General features: G+C 31.9%; 3 protein-coding genes across 4 annotated transcripts; 2 read left to right on the top strand and 1 right to left on the bottom strand.

Annotated features, from left to right (window-relative positions):
* Window positions 1–503: 503 nt before the first annotated feature.
* LOC130819525 (glutamyl-tRNA(Gln) amidotransferase subunit A, chloroplastic/mitochondrial) lies at window positions 504–6,795 on the top strand. The gene is made up of 10 exons (XM_057685326.1): window positions 504–1,245; window positions 2,297–2,608; window positions 3,248–3,427; window positions 3,513–3,607; window positions 3,821–3,896; window positions 3,987–4,064; window positions 5,130–5,223; window positions 5,320–5,369; window positions 5,880–5,993; window positions 6,339–6,795. The coding sequence occupies exons 1-10, from the start codon at window positions 667–669 to the stop codon at window positions 6,429–6,431; spliced, it is 1,671 nt and encodes a 556-aa protein (XP_057541309.1). The 5' UTR covers window positions 504–666; the 3' UTR covers window positions 6,432–6,795.
* A 926-nt stretch (window positions 6,796–7,721) lies between these two features.
* LOC130797209 (uncharacterized) lies at window positions 7,722–8,330 on the top strand. The gene has a single exon (XM_057659742.1). The coding sequence runs from the start codon at window positions 7,722–7,724 to the stop codon at window positions 8,328–8,330; it is 609 nt and encodes a 202-aa protein (XP_057515725.1).
* A 3,731-nt stretch (window positions 8,331–12,061) lies between these two features.
* On the bottom strand, window positions 12,062–17,377 carry LOC130823456 (uncharacterized). Of its 2 annotated transcripts, XR_009046586.1 has the most exons (10): window positions 17,234–17,377; window positions 17,004–17,148; window positions 16,370–16,588; window positions 16,147–16,284; window positions 15,716–15,794; window positions 15,557–15,628; window positions 15,393–15,465; window positions 13,849–13,911; window positions 13,523–13,768; window positions 12,062–12,737 (listed from the first exon to the last, which is right to left on the bottom strand). XR_009046586.1 is itself a non-coding variant. In XM_057688076.1 (9 exons), the coding sequence occupies exons 3-9, from the start codon at window positions 16,571–16,573 to the stop codon at window positions 13,705–13,707; spliced, it is 693 nt and encodes a 230-aa protein (XP_057544059.1). In that variant the 5' UTR covers window positions 16,574–16,588; window positions 17,004–17,148; window positions 17,234–17,377; the 3' UTR covers window positions 13,377–13,704. The 2 variants fall into 2 exon arrangements, 1 of the variants encoding a protein (XP_057544059.1); XM_057688076.1 differs by lacking the exon at window positions 12,062–12,737 and having other exon boundaries at window positions 13,377–13,768.
* Between the last annotated feature and the right edge of the window lie 1,540 nt (window positions 17,378–18,917).

The following is an 18,917-nucleotide window of genomic DNA, read 5'->3' on the forward strand; positions in this document are numbered from 1 at the left end:
ATCTGTTTCGATATCTGATTTTAAACTAATTGTTTATTAAATTCTCTAATTGACAATCGGTTTATTATTATTATTATTATTATTATTATTATTACTATTATTATTATGTACTATGTTAATGGTCCAGCTTGTGTTGTAAATAAGATGTAGCCTTGCGAGTTAAGCTTCACTAATTCTCTCTCGTGGAGGGCACATTCTGTTACAAGGTGATGCCGTTCTTCGCTCAAAAGAATTCTGAAGGCCTCTCTTCCCCTTTTTGTCTTTTTAATAGTTGCAAGAGCGTCTTTCTTGAATCGATAGACTTTTTGGCTGCATTATCCTTTATGAGTATGGATTGTCATCTTTTATCTCTCTCCATAACTTATAATAAATTTTACAACTGTCATAATTTTTACGAGTGGAATACAACATCTAGTATGATAATGATAATGATAATGATAATGATAATGATAATAATGATGATCCACATTCCATACCTCAATGTCAACAAAGCCAAAAATCCCATCTCCCCAATGGCTAAAAGCCTAAAACCCAAACAAAAACTTGACTACAACTTATAAAGTACTCCTACAAGTCTATCTATTTTCCTCTTTAAGGGTAGTAAACGATAACAATCCTTGAATCCCTAACCTCTCAGTCCGCCATAGCTGTGAAGGAATAGATAAAATGCTCACCACTGCAAATCACCATCACAGAACCTTCTTTCTTCATCGTTCTCCTTATTTCATTCTCTCTTCTAAACCCATTCATACTTTCACTCCCAAATGTCTTTCTTCTCAAACTCTTTCGCAATCTCATCACAATCAACAACAACCCATCAATCCATCTTCCAAACCCACTTCTCAAATCCTCTCAATTCGCCATTCGCTGTTGACCCGTCAACTCACTGCTGTCGAAATCGCTGAGTCTTACTTGACTCGCCTCAAACTCGTTGAACCTAAACTCAGGAGCTTCTTACATGTAGCTGATGAAGAGAGTGTTTTGAGGAATGCTAAGGAGATTGATGAAAAGATTGAGAGAAATGAGGATGTGGGTTTGTTGGCTGGTGTTTTGGTTGGTGTTAAAGATAATATTTGTACGGCTGATATGCCTTCTACTGCTGGTTCGAAGATTCTAGAAGGGTATAGACCGCCGTATGATGCAACTGCTGTAAAGAAAGTGAGAGAGTTGGGAGGTATTGTTGTTGGGAAGACTAATATGGATGAATTTGGAATGGGTAGTACTACTGAAGGCTCAGCTTTTCAGGTTTGATTTATGGTTTTTTTGTTTAATTTTGGTTTTCAAAGATCGAATATTTTTTGTTTATGTTTATCATATAATGTTATGATCATGTGTGACATTTGATTGAAATGGTCTATAATCTATATGAATACTTTCCTTCAATTCTGACTTCGTATTAGTCTGCCTTCTCAGACCCTGCTTTGGGCAGGATTCATTAGGAGGATGATGATGATGATGATGATTCATTTGATAGCAAGACGGAGCAAAAATACACAACAAATTTTTTAGGTCATGTTAAATATTTTACAAATTTTGAGCTTGAGCCTAAAAATGAGTAACTAAACTAAAGGAAAATGTAAACTAATATTTGAGGCTTTAATTTAGGTGGCCTTGTGCAGTGGAGGACCTTGCACTATCCATAATACACACCCTTGGATGAATATGTTGTGAAAGATGGCAGATTGCAACTGTTATGAATTGAATAGGGGGAAAATGTGTTTGTAGAAATCTGTAAATTATAAATTAAGCTACATTTCTGAACGTTTAGTTTTATGAAGCAAGGCAAGGAGATAGATGATGTATTGAGAGAAAGAAAGGGAAGAAATTAAGTTAGAATTAGGAATATGTAAGGCCTTCCATTTGATATTCCTTGAAAAAATCTTTAACCTTTGTTTCCCTCTTAGAGACAAACAAAATTTCGACACTTTTGTACTGAAAAATTGTGTTTTCCATCTTGAAATTCGAAGGGACTTCGAGGCAGCATAGCTCACTTGTGATAGTGTTAGTATTCATCCTTTCAGTAATGTGTGATCAATTTGCACTGAATGTTTGCACAAGTGTTAGTATATAGAGGATGTCAAAGTTTTGTGATTCAGATTGTTATATAACACATTTACTCGTTTACTCTGGAAATCTTTTCAAAGTAATTGGAATTTATTTTGTAAACCAAAATGTTGTAATCTAAATGGTGTGAACCGCGACATTAGTCTCATTTAGCCTATTTAGGCTTGTTTTTTAAAATTTCTCTATGATGATTGGGTTGGTTTACTCAGGTCCTGCATCTGTTCATCCATAGGTGACTGCAAATCCTTGGGATGAGTCATGTGTTCCAGGTGGATCATCTGGCGGCTCAGCTGCGGCTGTTTCTGCAAGGCAGTGTGTGGTGTCTCTGGGAAGTGACACCGGTGGAAGTGTCAGACAGCCTGCATCGTTTTGCGGAGTTGTAGGATTGAAGCCAACGTATGGTCGTGTTTCAAGATATGGGCTTGTGGCTTATGCATCATCCTTGGATGTTATCGGATGTTTTGGTACTTCCGTTGCTGATGCTGGAATTCTTCTTCACGCAATTGCTGGACATGATAGATATGATTCAACTAGCAGTATGCGAGTAAGGATCCATTATTCATTTTATTCTGTAAACAAAGAGTTATAAGTTCTTTCTGAACAGTTTTTTTGACTAAAGCTTCCTATGCAAAAATAACGATCTGATAAAGAAGAGAAGATTCTAAATATCTGATTCTTATGTAATGAACTTTTAGGTTGGATACAAAAATGTCATTCTCCACATGCATCTTATGGCATAATAGTGAGTTTGGATCACTGTCATATGATTCACTAATCTTCTTGCGAATAAAAAAAACCGAATTATGGTCAGTTTTGGGCTATTTTAGGATCATTTTGAGTGAATCGCGAATTCAAAAAGCGAATTAACTAGTGGATTATGTTACACCGGTTTGGATTAATTGTTTAAAATGAACTAATGGCATTTTTCTTTGTGCATGGTTCATGTTTATGGGCATTAAGGTAATGAAATAAAATATTCGTTCATGCTTAGTGCAAATATATTACGGAATCAAAATAACTTTATAATAATCCATTGCTCTCTTTATATAACTTTTGATCTATGTTTGTATAGTTGGACTCTTTTATGCAGCCTAGCAATTAATGTTTGAACTTTTGAATAGTTTTTATACAATTATGTGGAAGATGTATTGAATTCTGAGCTTCGGCTTAATGTACTTCCCAGGAAGTTCCAGAATTCACATCTCAGCTTACTTCATTGGATATGCTGGAGTCTAGGCCTCTCCAAGGACTCAGAGTTGGTATAATCCGTGAGACTCTTGAGGGTGGTGTTGATGAAAATGTAGTATCCTCAATTCGTGCAGCTGCATCGCATCTAGAATACCTCGGCTGCAGTGTGACCGAAGTACTTCTCTTATTCAGAATTTTGTTTATTTGGTGATTTAATTGGCTGCTTCAGTTGAAAAACTTTCTTGTTTTCCGATTTCTAGGTTTCACTGCCTTCTTTCTCCACAGGGCTTCCAGCATACTATGTGCTTGCTTCTTCAGAGTCATCATCCAACTTATCACGTTATGATGGCATCAGGTGAGCTATTCTGTTGATTGTGTCCATTATTTCACGATTGTATTTGAAGGAGCTGGTTTATGATGTGCAGTTTTATTGAAATAATGAGTATTTATAGACTGCAAAAAACTACTCTTTTAATGTTCTGGCCTTCTGGGAATTTCCTTTTTCGTTGAAGTTTCAATAGTTTTATTTACTAGCATGGACAGTGATGCTACAAATTCTTGTCTGTAGGTATGGCAATCAGGTAACTGCAGAGGAGTTGACATATGTATATGGAGGTTCCCGAGCTAGCGGGTTGGGTGCTGAGGTATGTTTAAGCTGAATTGCCAAAAGGATATTATAAGCATCAAGACCAGTGCTTAATGATGATCTGCAATCACCTCTTTTATTTTTGTAGGTGAAAAGAAGAATATTGATGGGAACATATGCTCTTTCTGCTGGTTACTATGATGCATACTACAAACGTGCGCAACAGGTATATTTGTCTTGCTTCTTTGTTTCTATTTTTACTAAAATCCTATTGTTTTGTATATTATTCCTCCCCTTCTTGCTGTTATCTTCAAATATATGTTTCAGTCTGGGTTTTCCTAAAAAATTACTACACATTTCCCTACCAATTAACATTATGCGAAATGTGGCTTACGTTTTTGCTTTTTGGGCTGAAGATCTTATTTGCTTACTGTTATTAAAGGGTAGTGATTTGCCAACTTCCTAAGAATTCCAAAATGTTGTAATATGATTTGCCAATGCTGCACCACATAAGAATTCTCTGTAAATTTTACGAGCTATTTGGTTACTGTTATTACAGGTTATTGATGGAAGTGAGTTTTAGTGTTAATTTTAATGAAATTTGCTTTGTAATTCCCATGGAAACAAAGCTTTTATCCTCACAATGTTTCATTTCTACCTTAAAACAACTTCTTGAGCGGTAATGAATAGGAATGAATTTTGTGAAGAAAAAGAAATGATTAGAGTAGGGAATGCATGATCATTAAAGCTTGTGAAATAATTTCCTAGCCACATTACATAATATTTTAATTACTATTCCCACCATTTAATAACAACAACGAAATGGGCCGTTAGTACTTATGCCTTCATGTGATTTCACACTCTAAAGCAATTAGGTTGGTTGTCCTCAATCACTACTGTAGATGCTAGTTTTCTCCGTCATAGTATCACATAATTCGCTAATATCATTGCGAATTAAAAAAGTGAATTTTGGTCGGTTTTGGGCAATTTTTGGGCAAATTTGAGTGAATCGCAAATTCAAAAAGCGAATTAGCTTTCGAATTATGTTACACTGCTCCGTCACAAAGACATTGTTTGGAGCTGTGTGGCTATAGTTCCTGTGGGTAATCATCATAGGACTTATATTTGGATGTATTGGCTCCTGCTGGATACACTTTTTCGAACGACACAGATCAAAACCCACTCATTATTCCAAGCACTTGCAGTCTTAGCAGTTGCATAATCTTTTACGTGAATACTCAAGTCCCTTTAAATATTCAAGACAAATTTTAAGATATTTATCTTTTTCCAGGTAAGAACTGTGGTACAAAAAAGCTTCAAAGCTGCACTGGATGAAAACGACATTCTTATTTCACCTGCTGCACCATCTACTGCTTATAAAATTGGTATGTGCTCAGTGCTTTGGCATTTTGTTTAGTCTCCTTAATAGTTGGTTATGTTTTTGTTGAAAATTTTGCCTTTTGCTTTGCTGACATCCACAGGTGAAAAGAAGAATGATCCATTGGCTATGTATGCTGGTGACATTATGACAGTAAGCCGAAGTTCCCAATACTTATTTATTTTTTCCCGTTATAATTTGAGTTTCATAGCATGCATCATTATTTCATTGTAAAAAAACTATATTACAGAGCTGAGTTTGGGGGCTGTTTGATTGTTTTTTTTTTTCTTATTTTGTTCAACAGCATTTTATTACCCCAATGCCAATGCCATTAAGTGACTCGCACCAAGATGGGGTTTGGGGAGATCGAGTGTATGCAAACTTACATTTGTAAGTGATGACAAAGTGGTTGTTTCTGGTTAACCCTTGATAACAAACATCATAACCAACTTCACATAAATAAGAAGCGTACATGATTCAATGGGCGCCATTGTAATAGCCCATTATAATCCACAGCCAAAAAATTGTAAATCTTCAGCCCTTCGAAATAAGGGACATTTTTTTTATTTGCGTGCCTATGTTTTCTTAAGATTAAGCTAATTAACAAGCAAATGCAGATGCTGATGTTTTGTATACATTTAATTTTTTGGCAAATTGTCTCAGGTCAATGTGAACTTGGCCGGTTTACCAGCTTTGACCTTGCCTTGTGGTTTTGCCGAAGGTGGCCCTGGCAGTCTTCCTGTTGGTCTACAGATGATAGGTGCTGCATTTGATGAGGTACAGACCTGAACCTTCAGTAATTTAGGAGTCAGGCATTTTGTTCAATTGTCTGATGTAATATGGGCCGGGTTGGATAAGGGCCCTTTAAACTTAATATGGGCTTTAAATAAGCCCAGCCCGGCCCTTTTTGACTAAAAATTATTTTAATCCCAATTTATCAATTTATAATAATTAAATTGAAAAATATTAACAATCCCCAGGCTCAAAATGAGGGTCCGGCCCATTAAACACCCCTAGATGTGGAAGAGATGTAATCCATTGACTCGCTCAATATCTTCTGTCATTTTGTGTCATTGAAATGCTTTTCCACCTGTAGTCATCGATTGTAAATATATGCTGCAGGAGAAATTGCTTAGGATTGGACATACTTTTGAGCACACACTCGAAGGTCACAGTTTTGTCCCCCCAATCGTAACGAATGGTTCTACATCGTAAGTCGTAAACTTACTGTTTAAATGAGGCCTGATCATGTGGATCGTTGCCAGCATTTCAAGAAGACATTGCAGAGTTTGCTTTTGGGAACTTACAAGAGCAGACGACTGTTATGTAGTAGGCAGAACCACCGAAAAAATGAGGGTTTCTAATGCCTTAACCAAGGATATAGAAGATTGACCTGCGTTTTTGCGGGTTCCCTAGATACCTGTTGTAGCAGCCAATTGTTAAATCATCTTCCTTCTATGATTGTTTGTTACTTCTAATTGGATGAAAACATTTCAGTCAATAGGTTAGCAGTTTTGGTTGTTTAATATGATCTTTGAATTAGTATAAATAAATTCAGTAAAATTGAGTTTGGTGGTCATGATTGATTTCTTTCAAGCTCATGCAACCGCTGTTCTTGACCCAATTCTGAAACTATATTGCTACTCGATTCTTCAGATCAACAAACCCTTAAAAATCGCCAAACACTTTGAGAAAATTTGAAATGAATAAGCTTATTATCAAACAAAATATCCAAAATAAGCTTCGAAAAATTTTAATTCTCAAAATAAGCGTCTTCATATCCGAGTTTTATTTTTTTGTCCTTTTCAACTTTATGACGTTATTTCTCTTTTGTTTGCAATTGGTAATAACGAACGAAGTTTTTTTTTCCAGTTTCCTTGTTCGTTATTAGTAGCAGGGAATATACTTGACCTCAGGCTCGTACAAAGAGGCACTTATTTTGAGAATTAAAATTTCTCGAAGCTTATTTTAAGTATTTTCTTTATAATAAGTTTATTTTGTTGATAAATTCACACTTTATAAATCAAGTTTATCCTCATGGTCATCAACGTTGTAAATCAAGTTTCAAGATCGAGTAATGGATTACTATATTATTCCCTATTCTTTTCAATTTACATTACTTTTTATTTTTATGTCCCATTAATTTTACATTTGACAATAGTGACACTCACTTTTATAATCTATACATTTTTGTCTTATTTTTTAACTTAATTTTCTTTTCATTAATTTTTACCGAAAAACAATGGATCGGCCATTAGCCAATAGGTTCCATCTTTAAGCTTGTTCACATCCATGGAAATGCTTTACTACCAGAAATTGGTCAGAAAACACCCAAAAAAACCAATTACCAATTCAACAATCTTCAAAGTCAACCAAAATACTCCCAGTTTCTGACAGTAGTTCATACCATTACTTCGATTTCATAAATACTTTATAAATCATAATCATGTATGAACAATTCAATCATCATCGAACAATTCAAAAAAGAAAACACCACAAAACAAAATGACTCATTTCCTTTTCATCCTGTTCCTCTCTCTCGCCGCTTCTACCACCGCCGACTATTTCCGAGACTCAACCGGGAAACCGGTGGTAAACGGCGGAAGTTATGGTATGATCCGCGACATGATGGCTCCGGACGAAGGTCCAATAACATGGGGAATATCAAACCATACGCGATCATCATGTCCGCTTAACGTAATCCAAAGTCATTACGATATGATGCCAGATGCTCCAAACAACATTCCTTATACATCGATTACCTTTCGTTCTCCTTTGAATTCGAAATTCATTCCTGTTGGTGCGCCCATTGATATATACTTCAATACCAGAAATTCTCCTTGCAAAAAATCATTAAAATGGTCCGTAAAACCAGCAAAGGCAGCAAAATCGTTCAATTTGGTTGCAGGTGACAAGAATCCTCGCTACAAGGGTTCATTCAAAGTTGTTATTCCCAAAAATAGGAATGATTATGTGTATAGGTTGATGTATTGTTTCAAAATCAACTCTTGTTTAGAAGTGGGTAATTCAGATTCCTTTTACAATTGGGAAGTTTTAGGCATCACTTTTGAACCTAAGAAAAATAATTTTTGGGCTTTTGACTTTGTTGTGTAAGTGCATGCAAGTACAAACATGATAAATGAAACTTGAATAAATAAATTTATAATATATTCTTTTTTTTAGGTTGGTTTTCGAATAAAATTAAATTGAAGTATTATAGTCTGTTTACAAATAAACTTTAAATAAAATTTTATTTTTTTACTTTTATTTCAGTTATTCGTATCATTTTAAACAAACTCAAAAATTCTTCTTAATAGCAAAGAAAAAATATTTAATGACATTTTTTGTCTATTAATTTAAGATTTAATTTATACGTGCATTGCACATGACTTAAAAAACATAATAAAAACCCTTACATATACACTTAACCCTAATTAACCCGGTCAAATTTACCCTATTTAACCCTATTTAATGTTTATATTATTTTAAGTATTAAAATTATGTATATTTTAATTAACTAACAAACTACATACATAAGTAAATTATTGTGATTATTCATACATAATTAAACTACATACATATACAAAAGTAAACTATATACATAATTAATTAACAAACTAACATACATATTAAGTAAATAAAATACACATATATCAAAATAATTAACAAACTAATTATAACATCAACTTGAAAAAAATGTAAAACTTAAAAATCAAACAACTTAAAGAACTTAAATTAAGAACTTGAAGAACTTAAGTTTTAACAAACTAATTATAACATCAAATATATAAACACATAAAAATATCAAACAAAATTAAAATGAAAATTATACTTCGTGGGTTTAGATATGTGTATCTACAATTGGGTTGTGTAACCTATACAATGTAAAACAAAATCAAAATTAGTATAAAAAAACTAAGCCCTAAAACACAATGAATCTTGAACACTTAAATGAGCTTTAAAAAATTATACCTTAAAGAAGAACAAGAACTAAGTCTTAATTTCGTGGGTTGAACAAGTACAAGAACAAGAACAAGAACTTGATGTTTGTGGGTTTGAGAGCTTAAAGAAAGACAACAATGGGAGAAGAACGAAGAAGCAATTGTAATGTTCGTGGGTTTTAGAAGGATTTTAGAAGCAACTGTATGAAGAGAAGAAGATGAAGAATGAAGAAGCAGTATGTTCGTGGGTTTTAGAAGGGTTTTTATTAACGTTGTAATGAAACTGCAGCATATGATTCGTAACAATTGAACTTTTTTCCACTAGTAATACCAGTTTTTTAGCAGAAACATTTGGCTGAAGATTATTTTTAAAAAATGTATATTATTAATAAAATAATGTCAAAGTTTGCAACAAAAATCAAAGAATGCAACTACTAGAAAAAGTTTGCATAATTTTATATATTAATATTAATATTCAACGAAACTTATCTCCTTGGTTTAAGAAATAGAAACAAAATATGAGTTGAGGTTTACTTGAAGCAATCAAATGTTTTGTCATCAATTAATGGAAATTATTTTAAGCTAACTCGTTTCTTCTTAAGCTTGTTTACATCTAATGAAATATATATATTTTTTATCATAAGTTGGTCAAAAAAATACTTTAAAAATCCCATACAATTTCCCCATGAATACACAAGAAATGAATGCTTAAAAGTCAACCAAACTACTGCTAGCCTAGCTAGTTGCTCACAGTTGGATACTTTATCAATGAAATTTGCCTCATTTTTTTTAGTTTGTTATTAGGTTTTTTTAAATTTGCCCTATTTTTAATTTTTGGTCATGAGTCATACTTTTTATTAAATTTTCTTTTACATTTTTAACTAAATTTTTTATCTCATCCAAACATCCATCTATTTCTTCCACTATTTCATAAATATTACTTTATCAATTTTTTTTATTTCCCGACTAATTGTCATTGTTGCAAAATTGATGTAGGGAAGGGAGTAAATGTTAATCATATTATCTAACTAGTGTTAAATCCGTATTACTCTCTGTTCTTTTTTGTTTTTTCCATATATTTTTAAATTGTTTTCAAAGTAATTTTTTAACCTCGAAATCTCTAATTACGCATCATAAAAAAATTATAAAATTATTTGATAAAAAAATATACATTTAGATAAATTTAATGAGATCTCACATGAATATTTTATCTTTTCTATATCTTTCAAAAACTTTAGTTTAATTTTTCTTTAGTTAGAATGAAATACTTAATGAGAAGAACATAGAACATAGGGAGTATATTATAAAATATAAGAAATCAAAAATTATCTTACTTATATTATTAACTAATAATAAATAAATTTTCAAACGATAAATAAATTCTTAAAAAATATTTATTAAAGAGTGATTCGGTATATTCTAGACAAACACCTCAAAAAATTAAAATTTTTTCATTATTGTGGTGGTATTTTCTTAGACAAATTTTTGTACTACTTTACCAATAACCTCAAACTTAATTTTAAATATATTAGTCATTGACTTTATATGTCAATCACTATAAAATTATTCTTTATATACGCGTAATTCATAAATCATATTCCTTTCATTCCAACAATATTTTATACGAATAATTTATATAACATAAATCATACTCCTTTCATTTTAACAATATTTATTTGCCAATCACTATAAAATTAAATTATCCTTTATATGATTAATTATGTATTTTATTATTATAAATACATGACATCAATCAAGTGTATAGATGTAACACCTTTGAATCAATTTGTCTATAAAAACCTAACTCTTAACCCAATTCTCAAAACAACATAACACTTTCAAACAACAAAACACAAAACAAAATGACTCCTTCCATTCCGACACCACCAATCACCCTTTCCTTCATCTTATTCCTCTCCCTCACCTATTCCACCACCGTCGCTGCCGACTATTTCCGGGACACATCCGGGTTGTAAACGGCGGGAGTTATGGCATGATCCGCGACATGATGGCGCCCGACGAGGGTCCCATAACATGGGGAACATCAAATGACTCATCAAAATCATGTCCCATATATGTAATCCAAAGTCATTATGATATGATGGCAGATAATACAAACAATATTCCTTCCACAACAATTACCTTTAAATCTCCTTTAAAATCTAAGTTCATTTCTCTTGGTGAACCCATTGAGATATACTTTAATACTAAAGAATCCCCATGTAAAAATACCTTAAAATGGTCTGTAAAAAGAGCAGAAAAGCCTGATCTTAATGCATATTATTTGGTTGCTGGTGATGATAATACTAGTAATAATAAGGGATATTTTAAAGTTGTTGATTCTATAACTGGAAGTTTTGATTATGTGTATAGGTTGATGTATTGTTTTGATGATAAATCATGCTTAGAAGTTGGTAATTCCAACTCTTTTTCTAGTTGGGAATTTATGGGTGTTACTAGTGATCCTATGAAGATCAACTTTTGGGTTCTTGACTTTACAGTCTCTAAAGCTTCATCTTAGTACATCTCTTATGTACATATGCTGCATGTGGATAAGTTTTGCATTCAGGCAATGGATATATATAGTGTGAATAAGATCTACTATATAGTCATAGTCATAGACATCAACCCAGTATCTAATATAAGTCGTGGTCCAAATCCTGGAGGAAGGAAGATAGCGGACAGACCATATTACATGTATATATATTTCCATACTACTCTCTCACTCAATTAGTGACATTTTAAATTTCGATGCGAGAATTTATATATTTAGTGTTCACTTATTCTTTGTTTTGTTTGTATAAGAGGTTCAATCTTGTATACTTGTTCACTACATCATGTGATTTGTACTTGTTTGTATAAAGCCTTTGTTGTTGGTGTGTCTTTCACTTCACACTTATATGTTTGTGTTATTTTATTTATTAAAGTCAAAATTTTTCTTAGATCAGTTCGAGTATTGCTAAATTGCTACAATTAATTGCGAGTAATATTTCTATTGTGATTCGTTACCAGTGATCTTTGGAAGGTAACAAATAAAGGATGATTAGATGACTTGAACTTACGGACATAGATAAGAAAGCTTTACCAAATAATGAGGATTGGAAATACTAGGTTTTAAACCCTAATCAATACTATGACAAAAGAAAACTTAAACCTACTTAACTAACACATATATTAGTATCTCTAGATAAATAATTTAACATAAAACTTAAATACAGTCAATTGACGTCATTGCAAAGCCTTATACCTGCCCCCTTATCATCACACCATTCATCTGCTCTTTGTTCACCATGCTTGAATTTACTTCCCCCATTATCCCAAATCCTAAAATCCTTGATTAGAAAAACCCTAATCCCTTAGATCACTCAGTATGTAGTGCATGAAGGTGCATGAAGAAGAAACATGGGCTCTTTCAAATTCATATTGTCTGGATTAGTTGATTAAAGGATCATCATCATCAATATCATCAAACCCAGTGTATTCTGCCCATAGAAAACTATGGTCAGGGTCTGGAGAGGGAAGGATAGCGACAACTCATACCCATAAAAGAGAGCGCGGTCAAGATTCTCTCGAGAAGTTTCTGCCATAGACATGATTCATAACAATTATTTGAAATAGAAAAAGGCAGCACATGTTGAACTGAGAAATCACATGTTAATGGATTCTAAATTTCTAATTGGAGACTAGATCATATAACCAAAGGAGATTAATGCATGAATCTAGAGCATTGAACAGTTAAACAATCCATTCATGGGACAAATGTTTAATATAGTGCAGTAATAAGTAAACAAGATTGAGCTATTTCATTCCCTGTTTAATGGAGATGACTGAAGGAGATCATGTGTTGCTGCTACATGACCTTTAATAAAAAGAGGGCCAAAATATTGTGAATTAATTGTGTTTAAAATAAACATAAAATTAAAAAAAAAGAATAAAAAGTTAAAAACCACATGTGCTGCCACGTAAACTCCCACATACGCGAGTCGCCACATAGTCATATTATCAAAAACCTTATTTTTCATGTCACCAACGGCCCTAAAGTTCAACCCAACGCTTGCAATATGCAAAGTTCAACCCCATGAGTGTAAAAAAAAATACAATCTCCACATTAACCTCTCTTTCTCTCCTAAATAAACAAGGTAACTTCCCTTGTTATTCCATTTCCTCCGTACCATTCCCTTCCCTCCCCTTCTTTTCCTTTACTTTGCCTACAAAAATATAATCAAAACACAGAATTCATTTTTTGTGACTCCACAAATAGAACACTAAGAAGTTGATCAATCAAGAGCACCTTAACTTATGGAGCTTATCATTCTTGATAAAAAGATAAGAACAGGGTATTGTTTTAAAAAATATAGTACTTACAATACTGGATATACAGCTAAGCCACATATCACAAGCAGGTGGCTCAAACTCAGGTTTAGCAATTGGCAGTGAATAGTGAGATACTCTTCGAACGCTGATACTTGGCTTCATCCTCAACGTACTTATATTTACAATTGCTTTCCTCATAACCCATAAATCATTATCTATTCCCATCGAATTGCTTAATTGGTAAATTTTGAATAAGAACCGATGCTTTTCCCTCGATCAATTTGAGGTCCCGGAATACTACAAGCACATGGAGACAAGATCAGGACTCGGGAGTACTACAGGAAACATGACAGAAGACTCAGGTATAAGATTTATACCTGTTACTTCGCTGCTGCTGTACACCTATTTTCCTTATAGCTGCCCGGTTTCTCATCTCTGGGCTGTTAGAGAAGCATAAAAAATAAGTTTTTATTTTGGTTTGTTCAGGTTGAGCATGCCAGTCACGAATGAGACAAAACAATTAGCAAACGGATACCCAAAAGCTTATTGGGCATCCGCTCAGTTTTTAAATATTTGATCAGACATGTTGTCCTGAAGTGTTGGTGAATATACCTAGATAGCTCTGCTAAATTGAGTTCGAAAAGCTCAGACATTTCTTTACTATGTCTACTAGATAATGCCCGCGCGATGCACGGTTTTATTAAATTTTCCAACATATATGTAACATTTAAGAAATTAAAAATTTAAGAAATAAATTTTTTACATCATAGTTATATCTCATTACATATATTGTTTGTTTTGTATCATACTTTGTATTGTGCGTGCAGATCATTGTGAAAATTTAGTTCATGACAAAAAAATAAAGACAAAAAATTTGATTATATATTTAATATAATTATACTTATACTTCTATTTGTTTATTTTGAATAAAAGCGCAAATAGTTCATACATGAAGTATACAATGCAAAATCATGAGTATTTTTAATAGAAAAATAACATAACAATTTATGCTAACAAAAACAAATATTACATTAATTTATATAAAGTATTACAACTATTAATAACACACTTTAAAATCAAATTTAACATAAATATTTATGTAAAATTATTTATAAAAATTTTTTTTAAAAAATAATTTGTTTGTCATAAAAAATAATAAATGATTTGCATAAAGATTGTCATAACCTAAATCATATAAGAATTAAGCATTGCATTTAGGTAACCAATAGTATAAATAAAAATTTCTAATAAAAGTATATTATCTTTTAACCATCTCAAAATATCCAATACACTTAAATAATACTCATTTAATGAATAAAATTGATAAGATTTTATAAATATTTGAAAAAACTAAAATAAATATATGATTTTCTAATACATTAAATGATGTAACCTAAAAATATAAAATCAATCAATATAATCAATCAATATGAATAATATTATAGTCATAGTTAGAAAGTTATAAAATCAAAAATAAAAATATTAACCATAATAACAATGACATCATCATTGAGTTTTGGAGGGAAAATTTTTATTAAGATTGTGACACGTAAGCTATATTAAATAGTCATGATGTCAGTGTGTTTTGTTTTAGTAATAGTTATAGATAATGCAATAAAATTGAGAAATATGAAAAGAAAACAAATACAATCCCTGAGTATCAATCCTCTTTACTAGTCGCAAACCCAGAGGAATTGTACTTAGAAGGTGATTATGGACATCATTACATAAGTTATTGATATAAGAAGGTAAACACCAACACATGTTTAAACAAAATTTGGCATTATTCAGAGAAAATCAGTGGAAGTTGGAAGCTTCTTGTTTAATCTTCCTGATAATGACAAAGGTATTTTTAAGATAATTTTTTGATAAGGCCGACTAGTGATATAGGACGGAAAAACATTCAATTTTTCGGGCATACCTTTTAAACAATTCAATTTTCGCCTTCTTCATTATGCTGCTCTTGACATTGGCAAAGCTCGATTCTCCAAATCCTAGACATGAACATCAAATATGATAACTAATGAGGACAAAGCAAAGAACTTAGAGTGTGAGAATTGTAAATGATTAAAAAAGTGAAGATACCTCCACCAAAAGCTCGTTTCTTGGATGATGGTGGAACCTTTGCACATATCTGGATTTGACGACTTTGCTTACCTACAGTCAAATAAATGAATAAACTGAATTTACACCTCCATATAAACTATATGAGAAAAAGGACATGATTGAGCATAAAAGACTTACGGGCATTTTCATTCTTGAAAGACTGTGCTAGTCGCTCTAGTGATTTTTTCTGAGCTTCATCCTGATCCTTTAATTTCGCCTGCATGTGAAAAGCGTCATTTAGAATAGCACAGTAAACAAGGGACTTTTCAAGCAATTAAGCTAATCACCAGAATCGTCTTGAATATGTTGGCACTGAGCATATTTTCAATAACGAGTTTAAATTTTTAATGAAAAATGGTTGAAATAATAATTGTTCTTTTAAATGCTTCAATGATTATAGCATTTCATTTTTAGCAAGACAATTGATATTAGAATATATCAAATATATAGTCAAACCCCTGTGTTGATAACGCTAGTTGCTTCTCACTTATGACTGAGCCTTTACCAAAAGGGAAGCCAAACATAATAAGAGATAATAGAAGCACATCAAGATGTATAATATTAAATACCTGATACAACTGTCTCCAGCTATATTTCACCTTAAATTTTCTCATTCTTTCCATTACCACTTCTATGCTCTTAGCACCAAATTTATCCCCATAAAATTTCTTCCATAATTTATCAGTGACTGGACTTAGATCTCTCTCCTACAGCAATATCAAAATGATAGAAAATGTAAGCCCTGATAAGAAAAAAAGACACAAGAGATCAAGATAAAATTTGCCATCTTACATCTGTAGCATTCTCAATATGCATCAATTGATCCACTGTACAATGGGGTAAAATACGATCAAGAAGATGTGAATCTGTAGCACCAACATTGCCTATGTACCGAATGTTATCTATCGCAATCTGAACACATAAATCAACCAAAGATGGAGCTGTCCCCTTCCCTGCTTTCTTTTTGTTGGAGAAGTGTATGTACCCTGATCTCATATCTGCTTAATCTTGCTGTATTGAAACAACGAAGAGACAAGCAGTCAGAAAAAAGGCCGGAATGTAAAACTTGAAGACACTAAAATCTTAATCTGATTTGATCATAATCAATTTAACAATCGAATAAATTCATTATAATCGTCTTAGTTTACTGTTTTAGCTTTGCCCCTCCCAGAATTTTACGAAGTTTCGCCTCTGCATTCCCCAAAACCTTAAAAATTGTTACCAGCCATAGAAAAACTCCATGAGTACTGATACGGGAAACAATCGTCCGGAAATTCTATCAAATATATACAGATCTGCTTCGAAATTATAAAGAGCGCAAATTTTATAGCAGCAAACAATTCACAAAAAAACAGTGAATAAATTATCAGAGTTAAGCGCAAAACAAGGAAGATGAATTGAGAAAGAAAGAGGAAGGGATTCTTGCCTTGGCGAACGGAGGTCAGATGTTTCTGCAGTAGTGTGATTGTGTGAGGAGAACGAATGGATCCACAAAGTTTCGACTTTCGATTTTCGACTTTCCACTTCTGGAATGGAATCAACAACTTTTATGCTGGAATTGAATGATTTCCCTAATAACAACACAAAACTGAAAACCCTAACCGGAAATTCTTAATCGATCAACAATGGCTGAATAATGAAATTGAAAACCCTAACCTGAAATTCCTAATCGATCAACAACAGCGGAATGATGAAATTGAAGGATGAAAATGTAAATGAACAAATTAAGAAACCAATCTGCATACTGCAGCCAATTGGACAATAAATAAGATCGTATCAAAGCATCAAAAAAGAAAACTATCCCGAATAATCCTATAATAATCTATCTATTTATTAACTATAAATAATCCTAATGTTACAGTATTTGCTAAGAGTAAATTTAGATAATCCGATAACCTGACATAATAGGTAAATTCAATTCACCTAAAAAGTAATCTGAAAATTAATTTAAAATTAGAGATTTTTTTTTAAATATTTTTTAAACATTTTTTTAGTATTTTTTAAACATTTATAGAGATTTTATTTTTATTTTTTTTAAATAAAACTTGCTATTAACAAGTCATCCGGTTATAGGGTGTACTTTAGGAAAATACCCCTCAAAATTAGGATTATTCATATTAATTAATAGGTGTGATTATTATAGGAAAACCACGAAAAGATTGGATTATTCTATGTTATTTTTCCAAAATTTTAAATAATTGAACATTTGCATTTATTTTGTTGCGAATGGGCCATCGAAAAAACAAACCGGCTATTTTAGATTAGTGCTTGTTGCTACATTCAACATGTCATCCTCCTCCTTTGTAAGCTTGCTCCATGGAGTAATATCTTATTCAAGCCAAAATTTTAGAGAGCGATAAATAAATTTTCACATCTTTAATTTAGTGAAAATCTTAACAATTTTAAAAGGTATAAACTCTAATTCCTTTTCTTCTCGAATTGTTGGTTTAATTTTCAGAAATTATGTGAAATATGAGCATGATTTCGAATCAAAATTGCAAAGAGCGAAAAAGATTCCAGGTGGGTGAGAAATTAGAAATGAAGAGGAAGAGGTAGATGAAGATTTTAATAAGGTCAAAAAGGTTTTTTAATTAGAAAAATAAAAAGGTGTTTGAATGAGATAAAAGGAAAAGAGATTTATCAATTTTAACCAGTTCGTTGCAACAAAGGTCCATTCGCAATAAAAGGTATAAAAGGTTGGATTAATTTAAAAGTTTTCAAAATATTGGATTATTAGTAAAGAATGAGCAATTTGTTGAATTATTAATAATTTTTTAGAAAATTACTGAAACTAAAAAGCAAAGAACTAACCTGAACAAGAGCAGAGAAACAAAAAGGTCGAGGAAAAATGAAGACGAAGTAAATGAGGTTGATATAATTTTTTGATGCGCGATTTTATACCAAAATAATGATAAACCTAAACTATAATGATTATTTACTTATTTATTCAAAAGGACAAAATAAATAAATAATATTAAAATAAATAAAATAAGACAAAGATAAAATAAAATCTTAAAAGTCCTATAAAATGGGACACATTTATTAAATTTTTATATAACCGTTATTTTTTACATATTTATTTATCACTGTTTATTTTTAATTTGTATTTTATTCTTAAACTACATGTCAAAATACAGTTAATTAGAATCTTGTTTGATTTATTTCAATTTAAATTTTATTAATATTATTTTTTTATAATTTTTAATTATGCACAATAAAAAATATTTGAGATTGAATTAGTGTTTTGGAATACACAAATTATTGTGAAAGACGACCTCTTTGAGAGATCATCTCTAATTGGGCCGGCCCAATATATATTTTTTAAAATATTGTTTAGGCA

The sequence above is a fragment of the Amaranthus tricolor genome, chromosome 1 (assembly GCF_026212465.1).
Source record: "Amaranthus tricolor cultivar Red isolate AtriRed21 chromosome 1, ASM2621246v1, whole genome shotgun sequence".
NCBI lineage: Eukaryota > Viridiplantae > Streptophyta > Magnoliopsida > Caryophyllales > Amaranthaceae > Amaranthus > Amaranthus tricolor.

Excerpts from the sequence above, each read along its gene's own strand:
- LOC130819525 (XM_057685326.1), top strand. The coding sequence starts at position 667 with ATGCTCACCACTGCAAATCACCATCACAGAACCTTCTTTCTTCATCGT. Across the intron at positions 3,897-3,986 it reads CTAGCGGGTTGGGTGCTGAG|GTGAAAAGAAGAATATTGAT; the intron begins GTATGTTTAAGC and ends TTATTTTTGTAG. Across the intron at positions 4,065-5,129 it reads ACTACAAACGTGCGCAACAG|GTAAGAACTGTGGTACAAAA; the intron begins GTATATTTGTCT and ends ATCTTTTTCCAG.
- LOC130797209 (XM_057659742.1), top strand. The coding sequence starts at position 7,722 with ATGACTCATTTCCTTTTCATCCTGTTCCTCTCTCTCGCCGCTTCTACC.
- LOC130823456 (XM_057688076.1), bottom strand. The coding sequence starts at position 16,573 with ATGAGATCAGGGTACATACACTTCTCCAACAAAAAGAAAGCAGGGAAG. Across the intron at positions 15,795-16,146 it reads GCTGGAGACAGTTGTATCAG|GCGAAATTAAAGGATCAGGA; the intron begins GTATTTAATATT and ends TTTCACATGCAG. Across the intron at positions 13,769-13,848 it reads CAGCAGCAGCGAAGTAACAG|TATTCCGGGACCTCAAATTG; the intron begins GTATAAATCTTA and ends ATGTGCTTGTAG.